This window comes from Hyaena hyaena, unplaced genomic scaffold (assembly GCF_003009895.1).
Source record: "Hyaena hyaena isolate Hyena2069 unplaced genomic scaffold, ASM300989v1 scaffold_1204, whole genome shotgun sequence".
Taxonomy (NCBI): Eukaryota; Metazoa; Chordata; class Mammalia; order Carnivora; family Hyaenidae; genus Hyaena; species Hyaena hyaena.
The window spans coordinates 72,713-94,800 of record NW_024081831.1 but is presented as its reverse complement, the minus strand read 5'-3'; the positions used below and the strand labels follow the sequence as shown (position 1 = coordinate 94,800).

The 22,088-nt window shown below is 34.7% G+C and overlaps 1 protein-coding gene across 2 annotated transcripts in view; it reads right to left on the bottom strand.

Moving 5' to 3' along the window:
* The window catches only part of EPHA3 (EPH receptor A3), a 340,047-nt gene that overhangs the window by 251,698 nt on the left and 66,261 nt on the right, over positions 1–22,088 (bottom strand). For both annotated transcript variants that reach the window (XM_039222850.1, XM_039222851.1), the window contains exon 2: positions 6,895–7,555. In XM_039222850.1, the coding sequence (XP_039078781.1) occupies positions 6,895–7,489 (595 nt within the window). In that variant the 5' untranslated portion in view covers positions 7,490–7,555. The remainder of the gene's footprint in view (positions 1–6,894; positions 7,556–22,088) is intronic.

Sequence of the window (22,088 nt, the reverse complement as noted above, 5' to 3'; positions counted from 1 at the left end):
AAAAATCATTGGTGTACAACTGCTAAAGTCAAAGTGGTGATGGAGGGTTGTCATTTTAAACTCAGGGAAAACAAGTCAGTTTTTCATAGTTCAAGGTAAGAAACCCGATACTTTCAGTGCAGTAATTAGCAAAGGAAGCAATGCTTTAAGCACTGGGTGTAGTTTGTACTTTGTTTTGTTTGTATGTAAAACACAAATCATTTCAGTGTTTTCCTAAATAGAACTTTGCTTTATTATAGGTATGTGAGGCAATTGATTTTTAGCAAGTCAGGAACATAAAATTCATATAAATTCATAAAAGAGAAAAGATCATTGTCACAGGTACCATACAAAATGCTATTACTTTATCTCATCTATTCATTAATTAGTATAATGATAGTTAGGTGGATCTAATCTTAACTTGTTGCAACTGTTTGTGACCTAAATGTCAAATGTGCTCATTTCAAATTAGATGAACTGAACATTGTGTCTGAAAGACATAGTAGATTCAAAGACAGATAGCATAAAGTAGTATGTTCTCTCCAAAGGTTACTTTCTAAGCATGCACAGTTGGAATGGTTCATTTAGTAACTACTCTTTCAATAAGTATCTCATTGAGAACTTAATTATACTTGGCTAGTTCTAGGCAGGATGCTGTTAAGAAAAGAATAAGATGTGGCCCCTTCCCTCAAGGAACTTCCAGTCTAAAAACAACTGGAAAGAAATGCTTCTGAATTCATTAAAACATATGAACTCATTGCAGTTACTGAATGTGGAAACAGACTCAGTACTAAGTGCTAAGAAATTTCAACAGAGTTCAATTTTCTCTACCTCCTCTGTCAGAGAAAGCAGAATCTCCAAACCATTTTGTTATTGAAACCTTGATAGGTTCCTTAAAACTTTCTGAATTAACAGAGAAATGAATGTGAGGGTAAGAACTGATATCATAAGTCCTAAGTGACACAAACATAATAGTGGACAATCATCAAAAAGACGAGATGTCTTCATACATGGTATCAAACACACTTTTCTATTAAGCTGCTAATGTTTATTCCTTAAACAAGGAATAAAGTTTGCATTCCACAATGAATGCACAGAGATAAAACACAGAGCTACAGATTCTTTAGTGACATTAATAAGGTATTTGGTACATTAAATCTAAACAAAGTTTGTAGAAGCAGGAATATTTATAGTAACCTCCTGTTATCTGCCTCAAATGTAATTAATTGACTATATAAAAATCCATTAGCATTCTCATTTTTTTTCTCCCCAAGCTAAATCAAAGCAGATAACATAATTTATTATCCAGGATTAAAAAATAATAATAAAGTTCATAAGGTTCTCTTGGCATTCATGCAAAATTTCTTCACATCTCCAAACTTAAAAAGTTAAAAGAATTACAGTGGCATGTAAGAAGTATAAATGATTTCTACAGTAAAAGAAATCAAGTTTATTTGGATTGTCAGTGATTGAAAGTAAATAGTAGATGATTTAGGCTTGTAATTTTAATCTTTAATGTTATCATCTTAAAAGAGTTTTATTGACCTCCTATAAAAACAGCTCAACCTGCAATTTGCCCACATCCAGCAAGTCAACCCAAATACCAGAAACACGGCCCAAATGCTTAAGCCACAAACAGTAAATTAAAAGAGATACCGTTATTTGCTCCTCTATCATTAAATTGACAGAAGATTTATTTAAACTAAATCTGTATTTTAAAATTATATACTAGAGAAACTAGCAGAAAACCAAGTCTAATAGATGATTTCTTACTTTTCTTACTAATTATTGCATTATCTTTATCAGATGAAGCATGCATAGTTTTTTTATGTGCATTTCTATTTTACCAAATTTATCATAAGCACTCACTACTCTCGTGGAACTGCCTTTTTATGTATTTCCAGCTTACATGGCATGCAATTCCCCACTAATTCTTTAGTTACCAATATTTCTTTCATTCCTCTCTTATCTTCTCCCTCTAGCCAGTCCTTGAAAGACAAAGGTGTACCAGTTTCTATTCTTAGCTTTCCCATGTTCATTCTTTCTTGGCACAGAAAAGGAAAAGCAGCAACAGAAAGCATCTAATTGTAGAAAATTTTAATTTCCTATCACTTATATCCTCCCAACAAATACCTTCTTCCTCATTAGCACTAATAATTTATTTTTAGTCTAAACTACTATGAACTTAGCCCTGTTTAATAATTCAGTTCAAGGGCACCTGGGTGGCTCAGTCAGTTAAACATCGAACTTTGGTTTAGGTCTTGATCTCACAGTCTGTGGGTTTGAACCCCGCATCGGGCTCTGTGCTGACAGCTCAGAGCCTGGAGCCTGCTTTAGATTCTGTGTCTCCCTCTCTCTCTGCCCCTCCCCTCCTTGCTTTCTGTCTCTCTGTCTCTCTCTCTCTGTCTCTCAAAAATAAACAATAAAAATTTAAAAGTATATAATTCAGTTAAAATTCTATGTGTTTTTAAGACCAAAGACACACACACACAAGAGATTTCTGATCTATGAACCAAACTAATTTAGCAGAGATAATGTTTACCTTTGTTTTCCTAGTGTCCAGCACAGGCTTTAGTGCATATTACAAAACTCAGTAATTGTTGAATAGTTGAATAAATGGTGAAAATATATTTTCCACTACTCTTTTTTCTCATTTCATGAAAAATGTACTGTTGTGAAAGTTTATATATAAGAACAGTGTAATTCAATGGTTAGAATTCTGGTCCTGTACAAAGATAACTTTGGTTTTAATTATAGTGCTGAAATTGATGGATGAGTTTTTTGACAATAAAATGTTTTTATCAGTATATTTTTCCTATTTTTCCAATGGATATTGTCCTATTTTCAGTGTTTACTTAACCAAATTTTAACTGTCCCAATTATCCACTTAGATTGGAATAAATAGTTCAGAATATTTCATCACTATAGTCAGAAAATGGTCTGGTTATGAAATTTAGATTGTCTATAAAGCCCCCCTGTGGAACAAACTCAAAACACAAACTCTAATGGGAGGAAATTCTACTTATTTTGAGATTTTGAGATAATGATTCAAATTATAAACTTTGTCTTTTAGAATGTGTAAGCTATGTAAGGTGGTTAGCCTCTTCTCCTTACTCCAAAAGTTTCTAATCCCAGCAGTGATGATTCAAATCTCTCAATGCAAAGACTCATTATTAATGAACAAATTCCATTATTAATTTTGAAATACTCAAAATTAATCTCTCCTTCCTCTACATTGCCAAAGCTCCTTGTACTTCTGGTAGAAGATTGATTGGTCTGTCTTGCATTAAAATTATTCATTTATGTATTTGTCTTTCATAGTAGATGGTGAGTTCCTGCAAGGTAGATACAATTCATCTATGTTTCCCCTGTGTCTAGCACATTATTACTTTGTACTAATAGATGGTCAAAAACACTTATTGAATTATATTTGGCATACTTTTTTTTGTATATTGAAGATGTGTGGTGATCTATATATCCAGATTTTATTAGATATCTCTCAGGCTAAGCTTATACTTCTCGAAATATGACATTTTTGGCTAGTAACTCTTCTAAACAATCTAGAAACAGAAAGATGTGGGAAATAAACTAAAATAGATACACCACACATTAACAGATTCTTGGTTACTTTATGCAAACGCACTGTGGTCCTCCTCCTCCTTCAATTTACAGTGCTCTGAACTCCAGTAGAATCTGTGTGCTCGTAGGGTTTCTTGGTCGCTGTTACCACTGGACTAAATCACAGGGAAGCAGTGTGGACTGAGGTTGAGACGGCAACCTTTGGAATGAGACTGCCTGGTTTCAGATCTCAAATTCAACACTTATTAAAGAAACTAAGGCAAGATATTTAACCTATGAAAGCTTTGTCCTCATTTTTTTTAATGGAGATAATATGTACCTATAGGCTATTTGGGGGGATAAATAAAGATAGCTCACGGACACGACTTAGCATATAAGCACACTGTCTAGCATCCGGTAAATAATAAATGAATGTTTAAAAAAAGTTTTTGAGCTCTGATACAGTGCTTCCAATGAATTTGGTATTCATTAAATATTCCTTTAAATAAAGTGAATGAGTCTTGTCTTTTTCTGTGTTAGGCAACTGAAAGTCTATTGTTGCTAATCACTGTGTTATAAAATTATCCTGTTTAAAATTTAGCTGTACGTGTATTCCAAGTAGTGGGGATGTCAAGGTATTGTCTCATCCTTTTTTTTTAAGAGTGACACAATATTTTTTTGAAAAACAAAACAAAATCAAACAAAAGTAATCTCATGAAATATATGAAGTTTTTTAGCTATCTTTTCATCGGTTTCTTTTCTGGGGATTACCATTCCTCTGTGTGCCTGAATTGAGGTACTGCTGCTAAAATGTTGATTTGTGAGAGTCACAGCAAGCTATTCAGATCAATCTACAAGCTTTCTAAAATCCACCAAAAAAAGTTAAAAATTAAAAAAAAAAAAGGAAACTATAACAATCACAAGAAACACCAGCAACATCACTGACAACAACAGCAAAATTACAAGATTTGAACCAGATACAGAACTAATTGGTTGAGTACTGGATCTTTAAGATGTAGTACAGTAATGCCCAAACTATATAGTTAAATAAACATTTGTTAAATATGTAAATCAGAACAAAGCAGAATACCTTGACACATTCTTTAATAACCTGAATACAGAAGAATTTTGTGATTAAAAAAGACTGGAAGTGAAAACTCACCTGTAAACATCAGCAAATGTCAAGATATAACCCTAAGACCACACTCTACCTTTAAATTACATCACTAAAAATTCATCCCCTCTGTAAATTACAATCACATCCCCCTTCATGGGCCATCTCTAATTCTATTAAAATTATTGTTCTTGATTTCTTTTCAAGATCTTTGTCTTAAAATAACTTGTTATTGATGCATATGTACCTCATTCCAAAACTAGTATTTTCAAATGCCAAGAGAGAAAGTCTGTGATACATAGCTTCACTATATGGAAAAGGTGCTGTTGATATCCTTCAACATAATAAACTACAAGATTCAAAGATATAAAACTTTGACATAAATGCTATCTCTAGGAGTAATCTTGACATGGAATGCAATTTAATAGCATAGTAGTTACTTTAAAAAGTAGTTCAGTAAATCAAGATGAAGTTAAAACATCAATTTTGAATTCGCTGTGAGTTTTCTGAATACAACTTAATGTGACTTTTTATATGTGCTACTAGTTTGTCCTCAAGACAGCATGCATGTAACATAAGTTAATTATTTCTATGCTTTATTTCTATTAATACTTTTATATGATTCTATTTACCTCACTGATACTCATTTTTCTATTCCTATAACTGTCAATATTATTATAAAAATATGAAAATTATTTTAAATCCAAACATCTAATGATTAGGTTTCTTGCTCAATGTTATATTTTGTGAGATAGTTCTGCATAAATTGATGCACATTGATTTCTCTGAGAAGGAGACCATCTATTCCTGTGCTGGTGTGGACATCAGAGGCTAGTTCAGTAGAGATGAAATTAGAAAGAATGAACAATTAATTAATTCCTCCTGAGCTAGGCCTTTATTATTTTATTTAAAATAATTCTCACAAATATCATATATCGCAAAGAATACTACAGTGACAAAATATGATTCAAAGTGGATTATAAAGGCTCTTGAGACATCTGTCCTCATGTATATAAGCAAGTAGTATCTACTATGTTGTTTCAATTTTAAAACTTTAAAAACAGTACTTGGTAACAGTATTTCTGATGGTGCTTGCCAAGGATCTAAATAACATGGAAAAGTATGAGGCTAGAGCATAGCCTTTGCTCTCATTAATGTTTCTTTTTCCTGTAGACCTACTTTAGAGCCAAAAGCAAAGTGTTATGTTCCTTTCACATTGTTAGAAAGGTTAGTTTATGTATAAAGTATGTTCATTTCTTCTGCATGCTTGAGATTTAGAATGGCTACAAAGAGAATACCAAATCCAATTAATGTGCAGAATATAACAGCAAACGAAGGTATTAAAACACTAGATTCCAAGGACTAAGTATTAAAATTCTCCTATGTATTTATACATATTTTAATAATAATGTCAGTGTGTTCTTAAACACTAAACTCTGCCTAATGCTAAATGAACAAATTTTTGGATTAAATGAAAGTTTCATCTGGTATATCATATTTTATATGAAAAAAGGTTATCGTTTAATTTTACTTCTGTGCAAACAGAATTTTAATAAAAATCAATTTGATGGCAGAGTTCAGGTTCTTCGCTATTATGTGAAGACTTGAATATGTAATACATCCTAAGCAGTGATACACATATTCTCCTGGGCAGTCTAAAGGGCCAAATCATGAATCATGGTGATTTTTTTAATTATCCCTCTGTACATCCTGGATTTTTGAATAAAATAAGTTTTATTAAAGCACTAATGCATTGTAAGTAAACTTGTATTTGGTGCACAGATACCACTGGAGAATATATTTTATAACAATGAAGTACTTACCACTAGGAGATAGAAAAGCAAACAGTCAATTTAATATCTTATTCTGTTAGAATTAGATTACCTGATTGCCAGTGATGTTTCTTCCCTCTATATAAAAGAGACAATTTTTTTTTTCTTTCAGTTGATCCAGAGTTATACTTCCCTGGTCGTTGCATAGCAGAGACTACTTAAACATAGCATATGTAATACCTCCAGTGGGGTACAACCCAGCACCGCATAGTCAAACATGTGAATATCTCTATAACAAACTGTGGATCAACACAAGTGAGATAAATTTGGTCTATAAATGAACTCCGTTCAGGCTGAGGCATGTTTTACTGCCAAGTGAGTTCAGGCTGCGTTCATTTCTTCCTATGACTCAATGACGATAAACTCACAGGTGACTAATACAACTCTAAGGGAAACAGAGAACACTCTTACCTTGGCACATAAAACCCCTCTCTTCATAGCCAGCATTGCACGAGCACTTGCCAATGGGTACAAGCCATTCGCCTTCTGTACTGCAGTACATCCTGGGAGGATCTTCCTCCTTAGAATTGTTAACACAAGAACCTCTAACCTCCACCAGGGATTGGGAATCCATAGGCACTGTGTCTGGAAACATGGCCAGATTCTTCACCGTGAATGGGCACTTTTTGAAGTACACTCTCACAGACACCAAGGCGACACAGGCACCAACATCTTGAAATGCCAAATAAAATCCCTTTTTGTTGACAGGACCTACTTCTCTAATCTCAGTGTTGAGTTTAAGAATACGGTCCCCGAGATCCATTTGGGTGAAACTTTCATCAGCTGCAATGGTGTCAATCTTTGTAAATTGGTGTTCTCGAAATTTGACGCCATGATCGTCATCAGACTCCATGTAGTACAAGTTGAAAGTTTCTTTGCAAGTTCCCAAAACCAATGGGATGCTATTGCAATCCCGTAGAGTGAACTTGAGCTCCACATAGATCTTCTGAGCTGAGTTCCTGGGGACCCAGTTTGTCCTCAGCCAATTATTTTGACTGTGATCCATGACATTGCACACCTGGTAAGTCCTGATGGGTGTGTAATGTTCATCCACTCCACTGATCTCTTCCCACTGACAAATTGAAGGAGAAAAAAATGAGAGGCATTATTAATGAATAATAATGCATACAAGATGAGGGTGTTAATGGCATCTTAGGAAATACAAAATATTTAAAGAGAAACTTCAGTGTAACTCAATAAAGATTATGTTATGGAACAACTCCATAATTTTCTTATTTGTAGGTTTATTATTTGCAACTTTCTATAAATTCATCAACACTAAGTAATTTCAAATTTTGAGTAATACATTTGGATTGTATTGTGGTTTGTCAGATATTCAGGAAAAAACTGCCTAGCAATTGATTAAAACCACGTAAATATTCCAGTATCAAAACCTCAAATCAGTTATCTCAAATAACACTATGAAATGGTCTTGTTGTACATATATTTTTATTGTGTTTTATTTGTTAGTGTGTTATTTGAAATGAGAATGAAAACCTCTGTCTATAATACAATTGTATGCATCTTTTCCCAATTTGGTCCAGAATTGAGTAAAACCAGTATCTATACATAACAAGGTGAGTCTGAATGATGTCATTACCACTTGTCTCCAGGCATGACATTTCTTTTACATAACCATTTCAAGGAATAGATGTTGATAAACCATGAATGAAAATCTGAAGTAAAAATACAAATATGCCTCTCTCCCACCAACAAAATAAAAAACTAATAGTTGTACACAGAAAGCAGAAGACATAACTAGCCCACATTTCAATTCTTAGTATCCTTTACTCCCACTGAATTTTACACAAGCAAGATATAGGTAACTATTTGGGCTTTCGTTGTTATTGCAGTTAAGGTTATCCTAACATAACATGTTTTCACTATAAAAACACTTAAAAAGTTTCAAGGCTTTGTAGAAAAATGAAGCACGGCTTCCTGTGATCCTTAGAACAGATCTGGGGAAGCTTTTAAGCTAGCATCACATTGTGGTACTTATGATTCTGCAACTATTATACCATGTTTCTAACTATTACACTTATGTCTACACTTTCTTTTTTGCCATGCCCAATTTTGCCTAGTGCTACAGGAAAATACATCTTTTGCCATGTCATACTTGAATCAAAAGCCTTCTATGGCTGCCCATTATCTATACAAATAACTTCACACTCTTAGTTTGGTATTGGCATTCTTCCAAACCTAATCCCAAAATACCTTTATATTTTTCTAAAAGTTTTAATTGAGACAAGCGAATTATATGTCTCACTTTCGCACATACCATGTTCTTGTCAGTGTGAACTGTTTTACTGTTGTCAAAAGATACGTTAACTTTTCTTTGGTTAATGGTATAACCCCGTGATTGTGCTCTTTTCTCCTTGATGCCTTCCATAACCCTGTCATTCTTAAGAAACATTCTGTACTATGTAATCTTTATTAAATGCCTTATGTACTTATAAATTTAATTCATGAGGCATGCTAAGACTAGTTTTGGTTTCCTATGCATTTGCTACGTGTTGTACCTCTTCAGAACCTCCAAAATATGCAGCACACAGCTTCATCTTCTGAAAGATGCATAAAAATTATTATTTTCTTATGATACATGTAGGAATCACTCAAGGAAGTGCAAATATAAAATTCCGATTAGAGAATATATTTTAATTTTATAAATAAATAAATAAAATTCTCATGAAACTCATTATACATGTGTTCCATTTTTTTCTCCATATAGGAGTTAATTTTTCTTTTATCACAAATGACAAGTTTCCAGTACTTAACTAAATTGACGTCATTTAAAATGTATGAACACTTTTCTATTTATATATTTTAAAAACACATAAGAGTTCCAATCCACAAATTCCAGTCACAAAATTAGATACAATATTAATTTATTGAATTGATGGTAACCACAAGCAATAAATACAACATTTATTTGGTCTTTGAAACACATTAAGATAAATAAATAAATTATTTACATTAGAGTGTTTGAATTATCAAATCCAAAATGTGGACCTCACTAATGTAATAAACAGTTTAAAAATTTCTTACTCTCCCCTGCCCTTCTACCAACCTAGAAACAAAATAAAAGCAAATAGTGAAAAAGCACTACTTATGTAAATAACTTTGATTATCAAGGGTCTGGAATGCAAGAGAAGCCTCATTTTCCAGAAGCAAAATGAGCTTGACTTCACCCATCAAAGGAACAAATTTAGATTGTTTTTAGAAAACCCTAGAGCTAATACACAAGATATATTTATATATTAATATAAGAAAAGGAAATGCTCCCACTGTACTTTTAGTAATCATTAATATATCATTTTCAAACACAAATGCACTCTATGAATGTATTATACAGGAAATGTTTAAGAAAAAAAGTACTTAAGAGTCTCAGTTCTGAGCATTTTACGCTGAGGTGCCTATAACAGTAAAGTCAAAGTCAAAGCAAAACTCCTATGTATATTTAATATCAGAAAAAGTTAAAAAAGTGAACAGAGTTGGAACGTCAAAAAACTCTGATGTTAAAAAATCAGTGTTAAGTGTAATCTTGTTTATTATTGTTACCAAGGTTCTACAATGACATTGTAAAGAACTATGACATTGTACAGAACTAGCAAAAACTCCAGAGAATAAATGTTTTACATGGACACTTTAGAGAAAATTAGATCATGGATATCATTATTTAAAAATAGATCAATTGACTATTTTAACGGGTTGTTGTTGTTGTTATCAGAACAGATAGGAGCTTGTACTTCAAACGATGAATCAGTTGTGAATCAGTCGTGCTATGGACAGTATTTTACTGAACATCAAACAGAGGTTAATGCTAGAAATTTTCATAATGTGAAGGAAAATCTGATTTTAATTACAGAGATATCACTATAGTTTAACATTTTTCCTCTCAATACTAATTTGGCAGGCTATCACAAGTCCTTGAATGCTGAGGTATAAATTGCAAGAAGATAATACAAACAGCACCAGCATGCTTTGCACATAAAAGGTTGCAAAGAGCAATTATCACTTCATTAATTTGTAATCAAAACCAAATTGCCTGGAAGTGATGGTGGCCTGCCCTCTCAGTCCACTGGCAAAAAGAACAAGTCCCAAACCCTGGCAATTTCTGAGAACTAAAGACAGTAGAAATAAAATCCCTAAATGAGCATTTTTCTCAACAGCAGCGGCAGCAACAGAAATCACTAATTAAAGCTGTGGTTGTAATGTTTACAATTCATAAATTTAAAGAATGCTCATGTTTAACCTTTCTTCCTACTCCAAGAACTAAAGTATAATGTTCACAATTTATTAGAAATACTACATTGCCATAGTAATTGTCCCAAGGAAAACTTGGGGAAAGAAAATGGGTGGCATATAGAATTGTGGACACACAGAATCGTGTGGTACAAAAAAAAATCTTTCCCTTCTTTATCCTGATTAAACAAACAAACAAACAAGCAAACAAACACTGCAAAGGGTTTTCAGCAGAGGGGGATACAGACCTAGAAAGAACTCATTTTTTTTCTAACAGTCACATTCTCCAAAATCAACAATTTTGATATTTAGCCTCATTCCCAGACTGCTACTCTGAGCTTTTATTATTAGACCACAAAGGCCAGCGCTGAGTTTCTGGTTGTTTTATTTTTATTTTTTGAAATTATTTCAACCTTCAGAAAATCATGTATCCAGACATTATCTCCCTAAAAAGGTCATTTTGAAACCTATTCCCAGGAATATAAACACGGTGAACCTCCCCATTATCAAAACATAGAGTAGGATACAAAGGAAATAATTTATACTTTTCTAGATATAACCGTTCCTTGTTACTGAGTGAAACATGTATTTTGTGAGGAAAACCTATATTTTTAATAATTAATCAGTATTTAACCTAATAACTATCATTCTGATGTCTCAATTATAGTAATTAAGGATTTTTACTCATTGATATTAATTACTCTTTTGGATACGTTTTTAGTTACTTGCTAATACGAAGTAAGGAGGAAAATGTTTAGATTTTCTTTACTAGAGGAGAACTTGCAATATGTTGAATGCATAGACTGACAAAATTTGGGAAATATTTAAAAAGTAAGAAAAAGAACTTTTCATGATTTACCTTATAAGATTTAAAACCAGTTTCTTAGAAATTTCCAGATGACAATAAAAAAATGATCACCGATATTCTTAGTTTACAATATTACATTTGCATTTCAATGGTTAATGAGAAATACATAATTCTGCACTTTACAAAATGCTAATGATGATTAATCTTGCACTCAAATATTGCATTAGAATTAAGTTGATTCATGCTACTCTTTCCCCACTCATATTTCTTGCTCCCATGTTTATTCTCTTCTGTAAACATAAATAGCCATTTCGAAATTCAGTATTCATCCTAGAAATATTTGAACATTTACCATGCATCAGCATTTTACGCATGGAAATGCATAATCACTTCCAGTAAGAATGTCACTGTCAAGTGCCAGGCACAGCTATATCTATATAAATCATATTTCCGTTTATTAATAAATAGTTTTTTAGCTTATTCTGGTCTGACAAGCACACACACACAGATAACCAGTTCTAATAGCATTCTATAACAAGGTAGAGTAAGATAAAAGAGTTGAAACAAATGAGGAATAGAATTGTTTGGTTTTTTAATTTCTCTCGCTGTTGATGTTGATTTTTGGTCAAACCAGAGAATTAACTTTATAATCAGGGACTGAAGAGAGACATAGGGGACTCAATGTTGAAAAGCCAACATCAGATAACAAGGTGTGGGTTAGAGTCTAAGAATAGAAATGCCGCAAAAGACCAGGCCTGGGATGGTATGACTGGTAATCTTAATGCTAATGACTACTATCCACTCCACAACCCACTTTTTTTGGGTGAACCTTGTTTGTTTCTTTATTTGAATTAGCCAAATGTTTAAAAAAGAAAATTTTAATACGGACTGGATATTTAATATTAGGGAATTATTGCCAATTTTATTAGGTGTGATAATAACATTGTGGTTACATTTTTTTAAGTCTTTAACTTTTTTTTCTTTTTTTCCCCTTAGTTTATTGTCAAGTTGGTTTCCATATAACACCCAGTGCCCATCCCCACAAGTGCCCTCCTCTATGCCCATCACCCACCTTCCCCTCCCCACCACCCCCATCAGCCCTCAGTTTGTTCCCAGCATTCAAGAGTCTCTCCTGGTTTGCCTCCCTCCCTCTCCCCAACTATTTTTCCCATTCTCCTCCCCCATGGTCCTCCATTAAGCTCCTCCTAATCGACCTATACATGCAAACATATGGTATCTGTCCTCGGCCTGACTTATTTCGCTCAGCATAACACTCTCAAGTTCCATCCACGTTGCTACACATGGCCAGATTTCATTCTTTCTCATTGTCATGTAGTATTCCATTGGATAGATAAACCACATCTTCTTGATCCATTTGTCAGTTGATGGACACTTAGGCTGTTTCTATGATTTGTCTATTGTTGAGAGTGCTGCTATGAAATTGGGGTACATGTGCCCCTATGCATCAGCACTCCTGTATCCCTTGGGTAAATTTCTAGCAGTGCTATTGCTGGGTCATAGGGGAGTTCTATTGTTCATTTTTTGAGGAACCTCCACACTGTTTTCCAGAGGGGCTGCACCAGTTTACATTCCCACCAACTCCACTACCCACTTTTAGCCCCTATAATTGTTCCACAAATATTTGATAATTGTCAAATTAGAATTGCCTTATTTAAGGGGGAACAACATCCCAGTTTGGGTAAAGTACACCAAAAAGAGCTAAGAAACCAGGGAAGGAGTGAAAGGCCAGAGAATATTAATAAGGAAAGCCAACAAGAGATTTCGGAGAATGAGACAGAGTTAGGACCAGGATGATGTGAGAGCCCTGCTTAGAACTCAGGAATGCTGGACGTGCCATGGTACTTTCTGTAACTACAGTAAGGTGCAGGCTGTTAGAGACGGTGCCTTCAGGGTGTGGGGATCCTTGAGTCTCCTATCCGTACTTACCTTGGATTGTCTGTCTTTACTTTAGCCAGTACCTCACACACAAATGGTTCCATCTTCATGCTCAGTCCTTCTCAGTTCCTTAAACCTCTAGACTGAGACAAGAACTAGAACGGTCACAGATTCACCATTTTGATTTCAGTAATTTTCCTCCCTGCTGGGATTCAGTGATACACTATGCTAAGACCTGAGGGCTGTTGCCACATCTTTGCACCCGTGGACAAGTGTGCCGCATTTCTGACCACACAGTCTGTCTAAGTCCCTACATCAATGGTTCTTATTTCTGGCTAAACATTGGCCAGGGACTCTTTTAAAAAATGCAGCTTCATGGGTTTCTGTCCAAACTGTTTTTAAATTGTCTAGGTGATTCTAATGTATCCCTAAGGTTGAGAACCAATGTTATACATCCTTTGCCAACAGGATTATTAACTTTTGATGTCTACTTGACTTGGCTGCATACTCCAATACCAGCTTCCAAGATTTATGAATCTTCTCAGAAGCTCTATCTAAAGTTTCTAGATAGCACTGCACCGTCTCTGTAGAATGGTCTTTTGCTCGGCCCCCATCCCATCTGTTTTAAGATTTTAGGTTTGCCAAGTCCCAGACATGCCTTAAAGAAGCTCACCTGAATCACCTCATCTTCTACCTCCCACAAAGACTGGTAAGATTTTATTATAACGAGCAAAGTAAATCTAATCATGGTGTTCTATTTCACATCTGGTGGTAAATGCAAAGACTGCATTACAAAAGGATGTAAACACTGTGTGGGGGAGGAATATCTTTAAGCACACATTTCTCCTGGTATGAATGCAAGACAATTACTCTTTTATAGTTTTAGACATATTACTCTTTTTATAGTTTGCTATAGTTTGGTAGTTTCCTACTGTGATTTTCTGTGGTGATCTGTGATTTCTTAAGATGCCTCTCTAATAGTTGTTTTATTAAATTCTAGATGCATTTGTTAAATATTCTAAGTAAAGCTTAGGTCAGAAACCATGGATAATAAAAAGATAAGTAACATGTGATTTTTGATCTCCAGAAATTGACGCCAGAGAGAGAGGCATACGTGTCACATATGGCAGATGACAGTACACTTGCTCTTCGAGGTACTGAAAGGAGCTGTGGGGAAAGAAAAAAATTTCCACTGGAGGAAAAGCTGTGGGAAAACATTAAGGAAGAAGAAACAGATGAATAATAAAGACAGAGCTTCTACAGGTGGGAATATATAGGCATACTCATACAAGTGTGAGCATACATGAAAACGTGGGGACAGAACCCGTGTAAGGAATTGGAATCCAGTTTGGCTAGAACACAGGGCACTGAGCAGTGGGTCTGTGGGCAGTTACTTAAGAACAGAAAGACCTGGGGTGCCTGTGTGGCTCAGTCAGTTAAGTGCCTGACTTCGGCCCGGCTGTGACCTCACAGCTAGTGAGTTCAACTCCCACAATGGGACAATGGGCTCTCTGCTGTCAGGGCTGAGCCTGCTTTGGATCCTCTGTCCCCCTCTCTCTCCACCCATCCCCCACTCAAGGTCCTTGCTCTCTCTTTCTCTCCTTCACTCTCTCTCTCAATCTCTCTCAATCCCCCCCTCTCCCTCCCTCCCTCCCTCATAAAGAAACATTAAAAAATAAAGAGGGGTGCCTGGGTGGTTCAGTTGGTTAAGTGTCTGACTTCGGCTCAAGTCATGATCTCATGGTCCATGTGTTTGAGCCCCAAGTCTGGCTCTGTGCTGACAGCTGGGAGCCTAGAACCTGCTTCGGATTCTGTGTTTTCCTCTCTCTCTGCCCTTCCCTGGCTCACACTCTGTCTCTCAAAAATGAATAAATGTTAAGAAAAAATTTTTTAAAAAAACAAGGGAAAAGAAAGACCTGGCCCAATTTGGAAATATTGAATGGCATGTCCAGACTTCATTTGCTACAGTGAGAAACCACTGAAAAAAGGCACATGGTTAGCTCTGGACTGGGAGTCAATTCTCCAAAGAAAAGAAAAGGGCTTTAGAAAAACCGCTGCAAAGATCCAGAAGAGATGTCGTAAAAGATAGCCTCTGTTGAATACATTTACACTGAATATTTCCCAAAAGATTATAAAAGGATGTTAAGTTTTTCTTATGAATGTATCCAGGATGCACCCACAAGTGCAGAGAGTAACACAGTCATTATACTAGAACTTTTCGACTACTAAACTATATTTCAGAAAGATTCCTGTTTGTACTGAAAGACTGAAAGCATAGACAGAAAAAATGACAAGGTGGGTGCACATATATAAATGCATTTTCTTTAAATTTTCTCTTATGAAATAGTGCTGTCATCAGACTTGACATATCTCCTTTAAAGAAGATTTAATTAATATTTATTGAATAACTACTGTGTGCCAAGCTAGATTTCAATGATGTAACAAAAGAGAAAAACAGCATACTTGACTTAAGGAACATAGTGTTCTTGTGTTATATCCATCATTATACCAATTTTTATTTTATAAAGACATAATCACGTATTTTTTTATTCATTATTCTTTCTCCTCTACATAGTCTCTGGTTTGGCTTATCTCCCTCCATGACACCCCCCATCCTTTCCTCTGCCCCAAACATCTAGCACTAATATCAAGTAGCCAATTTACTAAATTTACTAAAATTAAATATGCAATGTGCCAAATATGAAATTTACATAACGAACAAAGCACAGAAGTATGCTTTTGGGAGAGTTTTAAAAATCAATTTGAATTTGAATTGAAAAATTTGAATTGAATTTTAAAAATCAATATTTTGTATAATTATGTCTCATAGAGTGGCCCTATACTGACTAAATATAAAACCCATTCTATGGTTCTAAGCATTTTTGTAATTAAAAAAGAAGAAGGAAGGAAATTTCTAACAACACCGTGTCAATAAATTTATGATAAGGATTTTTAGAATATGGTGACAAAATTTTGTAAGATGAAGAAAAAGAATCTTAAAGTCTGGGACATGGTGGGGTAACAATGGAAAAATTTTCAAAAATGAGTCTAAATGCTTTAAGATCTACCAAGAATGACTTTCTAGTCAGAGAGACCAATTTGTAACAGATGTGATGTACCAAAATATAAAAAATACTATGGGGAAATTTATACTAATTCACCATTGTCAAAAGTTTTCAATTTGAATTTATTTTTTCTGCAAGCGGATGAATGTCAATGTCAAAGGAAATATAGGAAAAGTCCAATTTGCATTATAAAGTTTTGATTTTAATGGTGAAATATTTCTATTTATAATATAAAAGACACATAATTATGCTATTCTTAGAACCATAACCACAAAGTATACCATTATCTAAAAGTTATCTCAGCCAAAAGGAGGTCAATGTGGTTAAAAACAATTTAATAAGCCACTTATCTATTCCTTAAAAGTGGGGAAAATTGTTTATATTTATCAGAGATTTTCCCATTCTGTGTTCTTATTCACATATAGCCAAATGACTTTACTTTTTATAGAATAAATTTCCCTTGAAAATTAAAAGTCGGACACAAACTATCATGTTTCCAATTCTTGGGAAAATGTTCATATGAAATTGTCCAATAAAAAGGTAATTTTAGAATTCAGAATAACTGCTTGGAAATAATGGGGGTAAATTCCATGCACATTGGTTTCACTTGTCTAGACTGAAAACTGTGCTAAGATGGACATTTACAGAATTATTACAAATGGCCAACTACTTAGAAATTAATGCATAGCAGTGACAGCAGTACATTTCATATCAGTTGTGAGATTCATGTAATTTCCTGCTATGATAATGGGTCACAGCCACAGTAATTCATAGCAATTTACAATATACCTGTGGAGCACTCACAGTGACGGAAATGAAATTAACTCATGCCACTGTGGAACATATGCTAAGTTTTATAGATCTTCAGATAACTAAGTTTATTTTTAACACAATAAGTGTAATTCTTGAGAGCAATTCCCTGAAATGCAAGCTGCTTTACAGCAACCATCTTAAAGCTGCAGATTTCTTCTGCAATTCTTTTCACAAGGGTGGCAAATTTTCTTCATAGGAATATCTTTAATCTTTTATCCATTGATGTCCTGGGGAGCCCAGATTAAGGGTCTAAGCTCTAGAGACAAAGGGACCCTGGATTTGAAACCTAGCTCTGCTACTTAAGAAGAAAATCAACCGACTTTGATTTATTTTTTTAAGCTTATTTATTTGAGAGAGGGAGAGAAGGAGAGGGAGAGAAAGAGAAAGAGGGAGAGACAATCCCAAGTAGACTCCATGCTGTCAGTGTCGAGCTCCACTCCTGGGGCTTGAACCCACGACCTGTGATATCATAACCTGAGCCAAGATCAAGAGTCGGATGCTCAACTGACTGAGCCACACAGGTGCCCCTACTGACTATGATATAATTTACACAACTGTAAAATGAGAAAAAAAAAAAAAAAAACAATAGCAAACTCTGGAGATGTGAACAACAGTAGATTATCCATTTAAAATAGGTGTAATTGTGAGCAGCACATAGGAAGCAGTAAACGAATATTATTTATTACTCTGCCAAAGCTGAGTTAACTGAAAATGTCACCACAATATGCAGATGTTTTCCTTATAAAATAATAGTAATGTATTTTAAATTCAAGTTTTCCTTGTTTCTTATTTTTTTAACACATCCAGCATTTCTTCAAATTTATTTAAGGTCACCACATCTTGTGACAAGTGTATTTTGTTTCACTGTTTTGAAATTCAATGAATATAATAAATAACAAAAGTTAACTGAATATTGAACTAGTTCGTGCTTTTCATTATAAATGAGTCTGCTATGTGGCACCTGGGTGGCTTAGTCAGTTAAGCACTGACTTTGGCTCAGGTCATGATCTCTCAGTCCATGAGTTTAAGCCCCGCATCAGGCTCTGTGCTGACAGCTGAGAGCCTGGAACCTGCTTCAGATTCTGTGTGTGTCTCTCTGCCTTTCTCCTGCTCGCACTCTCTCTCTCTCAAAAAGAAATAATAAAATATTTGACAAAATAAAAAATAAAAATAAATGAGTCTTCTGTTTTTTATCTTTAATAAATTTACTATTCTAGATAGAGTTAATTTTTGCCAATAATATTCCACACTGTGCCAGGTACTATATATAGTTCTATAATTGTATTATACATTGCACTTCAATTCCTTTCACTATTCTTTTTTTTAGATAAAAGCTATATAATCTATCTGCATAACATGTTAACAGTCATATTCTATAATTTAATAAAATAAAAATATATATTATTCTTATTATGCTTTTACTCCATACTGATCAATGTGTGGTGTCAATTATCTCATGTCAGCATGGAGATAATAATAGTTTCCTTCATATAGGATTATTCAGTTGCTTAATAGATGATATTGATAGTTAATAAGTGCTTACATAGATTTACCTGCTAACTAAGTAAAACAAATATTTATCCAGCACTTACATACTACAAAATCATTTTCTGGTACTTCGATTATAATAAATATGCAGAAGTCAAGTTTCCTGCCCTTGAAAATCTTACGTTATAAAAACAGATATATGTGTCTGCAAGTCTTAACATTAGACAGTCATTTATTTGTTCAATAGAAATCTATTGTAGGCCATGTGCTCTTCTATACCCTCAGGATCTCCTCCCCTTCATGAAAAAAAAAAATGATAAGAAAGCCACCAGTGTTTTCACAGAGTTTATCTTCCACTTGGAGAAAACAGAGAGTAAGCACACGCACGTGTACTCACACACACACACAGAGGCACACACATGATACATATGATAGTGATAATCATTACAAAGAAAAACAAAGATAAAAACAAGCTAAGAGGAGAGAATAACACAAATGGGTTGATTAAAATGATATTTTTGATAGGGTATTCAGGCATAAGTTCTCATTTTTGCAGCCACCTAAATGAAGTGAGAAGCCAGACCAAGAGAATATCTGCTGATAAAGCATCTCAGGCTGAGAGAATAGTAAGTCCATTGGCTATGAGACTGAGGATGGTGTTATAATCTAGCCAGAGTACAGAAGCCACTGTGTCTGAAACAGGGTGATCCAGGCATAAAGTGGTAAAATACTAAATCAGAGAGATAGTTGAATATAGTAGCATTTAGGTCATTGTTTACCATGTGATGGATTTGGGATTTTATTCTCAGAAAAAATGGGAATTCAATAAAGGATACGGCCAGAAGAGTGACATGATTTTAATACATAGAAAGGTTAAGAGATGCTGTGTAGGAAATAACCTCTAAGGAGAAAAGGTTTAAGAGGTGAGATTATTAGGAGGTTATTATAACAGCTCAGGTGACAGATGACAGAATGTTATCGATGAGAGAGAGAATAGATCAGATTCTGGAAATGTTTTGGTAGTATAGCCAAAGGACTTGATAATACATTGGGTATGGGACATTAGAGAAGGGTGGAGAATGTGATATATCAATCATAGAATGGCAACAACCAGTGTGAGGTCAGAGAAAGAGAATAGCAGCTAGAGGGTAGCATTTAAGCAAGAAATTTAAATTTAAGTGTAATTTTTGACTAGTAAAAACAGGTGAAGATGGGAAAAGGAGGAAAAGGAACACAATCCAAGCCCAGGAAGAAATATGGAAAAATGCATAAAAACACAAAACTACTAACTGAGTTTGGTTATCATTAAGCTCATAAAATGAGAGATGAAGCTTCCTTGATTAAACAATTTTTTACTAAACAACTGTTATTCACTAGGGATTCTATTAGGTTCTAGAATTATAGCAGCAACCAAAATAGTCTGAAATTTTTCTCTGTGGGTAGCTTACATTTTAGTGGAAGAGACAGACCAAAAAAAAAAAGATCAAGAAATTAAATTTACATTTTCTTATATAGGGACATGTTTTAAGAAGAAGTAATAAAGTAGGCAAGGAGGGGAGACAGTTGTGCATGTTGGGAAGAAGAGAAGATTGTAAAAACAAATGATTCAGGGGTGCCTGGGTGGCTTAGCTGGTTAAACATCAGACTCTTGGTTTGAGCTCAGATCATGATCTCATAGTTTGTGAGTTTGAGCCCCACATCAGGCTCTGTGCTGACAGCACGGAGCCTGCCTGGGATTCTCTCTCCCTCTCTCTCTGCCCTTCTCTCATTCATGGGTGGGCACACATGCACGCTCTCTCTCTCAAGATAAAAAAAAAAAAAAAAAAAAAAAAAACTTTTAAACAATTATTAAAAAAAAAAAAAAAAAAAAAAACCTTTTAAACAATTATTAAAAAAAACAACAACAACAAAGGACCCAGAACGACCTTACCAAAAATGTTAATTAAACACTTGAAAGGATGGCTCGTGGCAGAGGAAGACTCCCCTGAGAAGGTGATATTTGAGTAAAGAAGTATGGATGCATCAGAAGAGAGCATTCAAAGCAAAGGAAAAAGAAGTGGAAGGCCCCAAGGAGTGTATCTGGAGTAAAAAACCACAAGGAGTAGGTGTTTGTGGTATCTCGGAAGAGGGACAAAAGGAGTGTAACAGGGGAAGACTAAGGAAGTTGGAGGAGTTAGGGTCCAATTCGGGGATCAGAATAGAGGACTTAGAAGACTCATATTTAATAGCCCCAATCTGACAGGTCTACAGAGAATACTAGATAACTGGAGAAGTGGGAGATGATCATGTACATGGTTTAGAATGTAACGTAGGTTTTTCTCACCTTGCAAGAAATTCCAACAGAGATCAGATTTAGGGACATCACTTTGACACGAATACAATAAAACCTTGGTTTGCGAGCATAATTCGTTCTGGAAACATGACTGTAATCCAAAGCACTCATATATCAAACTGAATTTCCCCATAAGAAATAATGGAAACTCAGATGATTCATTCCACAACCAAAAAATATTCAAATAAAAATGATTACAATACTGTAACATAATAAAAAATAATCAAGAAAATATAAAATTTAAAGAAAAGTAAACAAATTAACCTGTACTTACCTTTGAAAATCTTTATGGCTGGTATGAGGGAGACAATAAAGAGGAGGGTTATTTTGTACGATACTTTCATTATCACTAACGGATGTTGACTACAGTACTGTATTGATAAACTCTTGTCAATGACAAGAGTCATATTGCATTTAATGTAACTGGCAATAAGGAAAAGGCCTATATCTGTAAGCAGCCTGACCTAGAATGAAGCAAAGCATTCTTAAGCCTACTCTTGTATGGAAAAGCAAAGGACCATCTATAGGTGCCCTGAAGTGACAAAAAATACACTAGTGCCAGTTGTGGGCACCTTCCAATGTTCTGAAAAATCACTGATTTCAGTCAAACACCATGGCCTGAGACTGAGCATAAGAGACAGAGGATCACCCACAATTCCACAGAGAGAGAGAAGTGAGAGAGAGAAGGACCACTGGCTCAGTTGTGATCATGTGATGTTCGGCATCACGTACTACTCATATTGCAAGACACCACTCAGAACAAGTTACTCACAATTCAAGGTTTTACTGAATTTAGGATTAATTGGAGGAGTGGAGGGCAATGAATTCCAAAGCTATTGTGGTTAGTTAAGAGAAGGTAGTTTGGCCATTTTGCTCATTATTGATTCCCAGCACCTAACACAGATCTACATAATCCATTCACTGAATGAGCAAATGAATGGGTTAATTTTTGAAAGAGAGT